The sequence below is a fragment of the Phoenix dactylifera genome, chromosome 1 (genome assembly GCF_009389715.1).
Source record: "Phoenix dactylifera cultivar Barhee BC4 chromosome 1, palm_55x_up_171113_PBpolish2nd_filt_p, whole genome shotgun sequence".
Lineage (NCBI taxonomy): Eukaryota > Viridiplantae > Streptophyta > Magnoliopsida > Arecales > Arecaceae > Phoenix > Phoenix dactylifera.
In genome coordinates, this window is record NC_052392.1 from 36,608,676 (window position 1) to 36,612,590 (window position 3,915).

Sequence of the window (3,915 nt, forward strand, 5' to 3'; positions counted from 1 at the left end):
ACCATTTTTGACGCCAGAAATGTACATATGGGCATTAGACCAAGTTGGGGCATGAAAAAATTGTATCGTCGCAAGACTAGGTCCGTGACGTCCGTCCAAGTTGCAATTAGACTAGTCGTGCAACGAAACTATCAACTCTAAGCACGGCTGTACCCTTCAAGTGACTAATTCCCAACGAACAATTTCTTGACGACGCTACAACTCCCTTGTCTTTCTACCGCTCAAGAAATCTAGCTTGGCGAGCCTCCTACCCTTCCCGAGCAAATGGCTCTCTGCAAGTCTGGTTCTCTCCGCATCTTAGTTCTCCTCTTTCAGTTGCTAACCGTCCTGATCCCCGTTGCAAGCCCACTCTATTTCAACTTCGCTGGCATTGATCTCGACAAACCAAACATAAGCTTCTCTGGCGACGCCTACTTTAACGTCAGAAACGTCCAACTGACCAAGAACCAGGCGGGGAATGGGGCTAACCTTACCCATAGCGTTGGAAGAGCCACATATTCCAAACCGGTGCCTCTCTGGGACAAAGCTTCAGGAACGCTTGCCAACTTCACAACAAATTTCACATTCGCTATCGACGGCTTAGGAAAAAATTATAGTGCCGATGGGCTTGCCTTCTTCCTCTCACCCATCACTTCTAAGGCTCCACCGGATTCAGCCGGTGCGGGTCTTGGACTATTTTCAAGTTCTGGCAACGAAACAGAGGAGAGCAAGGTCGTGGCTGTCGAATTTGATAGCTACAAGAACCCTGCTGTCAAGGATACGAGCGACAACCATGTGGGCATCGACATATGGTCGATCATTTCCAAAAACCAAGTGAACATGTATCCTAGCATCAGAACGAATTCACAGTTCAATGCATCCGTTAGTTACGATGCTGTTGCTCAAAATTTGAGCGTCTTCCTCATTAATGCTTCAAATCCTCTGAGGAATTGGAGCCTGTTTTATGGTGTGGACTTGCGGAAATACCTGCCTGAGAGCGTAACCATTGGTTTCTCAGCTTCCACCGGGGACGATTACGAGACGCATAGCATCTATTCCTGGGAGTTCAATTCCTCCAATTTGGGTTCTCAAGATCTTGCTCCCAGCCCTGGACCTACTCCAACTAATGAAACTTTCGAAGCCAAGAAAAGGAGTAAGATGAGCCTAGTCGTGGGGCTTGCTGTTGGTATTGGGATCTTGCTATGTGGGTTGGGTTTGTTGTGGTCCGTAGTATGGCGTAAGAGGGCCAGGGGAGGGATGGAAGCACAAGAAGAAGAAGAAGAAGAAGAGATGGCTCTTGAATTGTCCCTCAATAATGCATTCGAGAGAGGTGGCGGCCCTAGGAAATTTTCTTATACTGCACTCGCGATTGCAACCAGAAATTTTGTTAGGGAGGCAAAGCTTGGGGAAGGAGGTTTCGGGGAGGTTTACATGGGCATGTTGGATGATACAAAGCAAGAAGTGGCGATCAAGAGGATTTCTAGAGATTCTAAGCAAGGGAAGAAGGAGTATATCTCAGAAGTCACGATTATAAGCCGGGTGCGGCATCGCAATCTTGTGCAGCTCATCGGCTACTGCCATCAAAAAGGCGATTTATTGCTTGTCTACGAGTACATGCCGAACAAAAGCCTCGATCGGCATCTATACGGCGAGGAGAGACTGCTAACATGGCCCGAGAGGTACCGGATCGCATTCGGCTTGGCCTCGGCACTGCTCTATCTTCACGAAGAGTGGGAGCAGTGTGTGGTCCATAGAGATGTCAAGCCGAGCAACGTGATGTTGGATTCAGGATTCAATGCTAAACTCGGTGATTTTGGGCTAGCAAGGCTTGTAGATCATGACAGTAACATGCAAACAACGGTTATGGCTGGGACGAGGGGATACATCGCACCTGAATATGCTACCACAGGTAAGTAATATTATAATTCTAGCTGCACTTTGAAGGCTCTCTGAATGGATGCTTTTCTGATGAAATTTATAGAAAGAGATTTTATTCATGCTAGGTAGAGCTGAATTGCTGACTGTGGCTTGGCCTAGACCAAGGAAAATGCTCTTTGAGCCCATGGCAACCCTGCGGTCTAGGCCTACGTCCATCATCAGCTCTGCTATAAGGTACAGTGATAGACCAATCACTGCTATCCCATTTTTATCAATAGCCAGGCTTGATTTTGGCTTGCAAAGAATATTCTAATAGTCCGATTTGCAGAAAATTTTACCATCAATCTTCTTGCCCTATTGTATCTGAAGAAAAAATAAAACACCTCTACTTGCATGTTAGGAAGTTAAAATTCAGCCGAACTTATGTGTTGTGACTGATGTTCATTAGGCATAGATATATTCCTACCCACAAATTCATTGGGGTAAACAAGTTTCTTTAGTCAAGCTTGTCTAACCCAATAGTGAATTGGTCCAGCCTATACAAAAGGCTATTGATTGCTCAAACTAAATATCCACCCTGGAGGCTTACTCCATCAACCGCTACACTCAAGAATAAACCCAAGCTAGCCTGGCTCAATATGAAAGTGCTTTATGACAATATCAAGTCTGGATCATAGTTGTCTTGTTTAGTTGGGTCTGCATTGTTTTAATTAACTTGAAATTAACGGTGATAAATATAAATTAATTTTTGCTAATCGAAATGCATCATACTATTTTACAGGAAAAGCTAGCAAAGAATCAGATGTATACAGCTTTGGAGTTGTTGTGCTAGAAATTGCATGTGGTAGAAAACCAATTGATTTAAAAGAGAAGCAAGACAAGGTGAATTTGGTAGAATGGGTTTGGGAGCTTTATGGAAAAAACATGTGTTTTACGGCAGTGGATAAAAGGTTAAAGATGGAATTCGATGAGAAACAAATGGAACGCTTCATGATTGTAGGGTTGTGGTGTGCCTATCCAGATTACAACCTGAGACCGACAATAAGACAAGCAATTAACGTTCTCAAATTTGATGCTCCACTACCCGATCTGCCACCCAAGATGCCTGTAGCAATGTATTTTCCTCCAATGGATATTTCTAACTTTATCTCCGCATCATCATCATCCGGCGGACCTTCAGTTAGTAGCTACTCCTCAAGCTCCAACTCAAACATTCGCAGAAGTTATTTTGAGTAAGAAATTAAAACAGGTTTTAAAGATTGAGCTTTTTTTTTCTAGGAGGTTTGATATATTATGTTTATCATGTAACATGGTGAGGAAATTGCTTCTCCATGCTATCATGTGTTCTTTACTATCAATTTTCCAAACTTTGTGATGCTTTTTTACCCAATTTACTGCTCAAGATGCCTATAACATTGTCACAAGTCATCTTTTACACTGCTGGCGGTGCTTCATGCAAAAGATATGTTAAACTATGCTATTGATGATCGTCGACATCTCAATGCAAGTCCATTATTTTTTCCTCTGCATAATGATGCGTAGTATATATATCATTATGCTAACATTTGTTTTCACAGGAAACAAATATGTCTGCATATGTTACATGAAAAATGTTTTCAAGCATGTGTGCCCAACAACTATATACACTAAAACTATTGTTAAAGGGATGCAAAGGCAAAGAAAAAATTGTGCTTGTGTCTCCTTTAACCAAGCACATGATTGAATGGTAAGAATTAATGCAGTGCTTTTTATATATGCCTTCCCTACATCTCAATAACAAATCATATAACACATACTGGCAAGTCATCTCTGCATATAAAATCCATGTTTGAAGCACCTCATGTCGTTGAAGGAGAAATTCTTTTCTTGGGTTCACAAAAATATATGTACTAAATCTCAAATAAATGACCCAAGAATTGGTTGATCTTCATCCGTATCGTCACCTGAATCCATGTATTTAGCACTAGATCATCAACTTCTGGACATGGTTCTCAGAATTTGTAATAACAAGTAGATACATGAAAGCTTAAACTTGATATTTCTGAACAATTCTTGTTT

The 3,915-nt window shown here is 42.0% G+C and overlaps 1 protein-coding gene across 1 annotated transcript; it reads left to right on the plus strand.

Annotated features, from left to right (window-relative positions):
* On the plus strand, window positions 1-3,308 carry LOC103722628 (L-type lectin-domain containing receptor kinase IX.1-like). The gene is made up of 2 exons (XM_026810588.2): window positions 1-1,888; window positions 2,639-3,308. The coding sequence occupies exons 1-2, from the start codon at window positions 265-267 to the stop codon at window positions 3,091-3,093; spliced, it is 2,079 nt and encodes a 692-aa protein (XP_026666389.2). The 5' UTR covers window positions 1-264; the 3' UTR covers window positions 3,094-3,308.
* Window positions 3,309-3,915: the final 607 nt, after the last annotated feature.

Excerpts from the sequence above, each read along its gene's own strand:
- LOC103722628 (XM_026810588.2), top strand. The coding sequence starts at position 265 with ATGGCTCTCTGCAAGTCTGGTTCTCTCCGCATCTTAGTTCTCCTCTTT. Across the intron at positions 1,889-2,638 it reads ACCTGAATATGCTACCACAG|GAAAAGCTAGCAAAGAATCA; the intron begins GTAAGTAATATT and ends ACTATTTTACAG.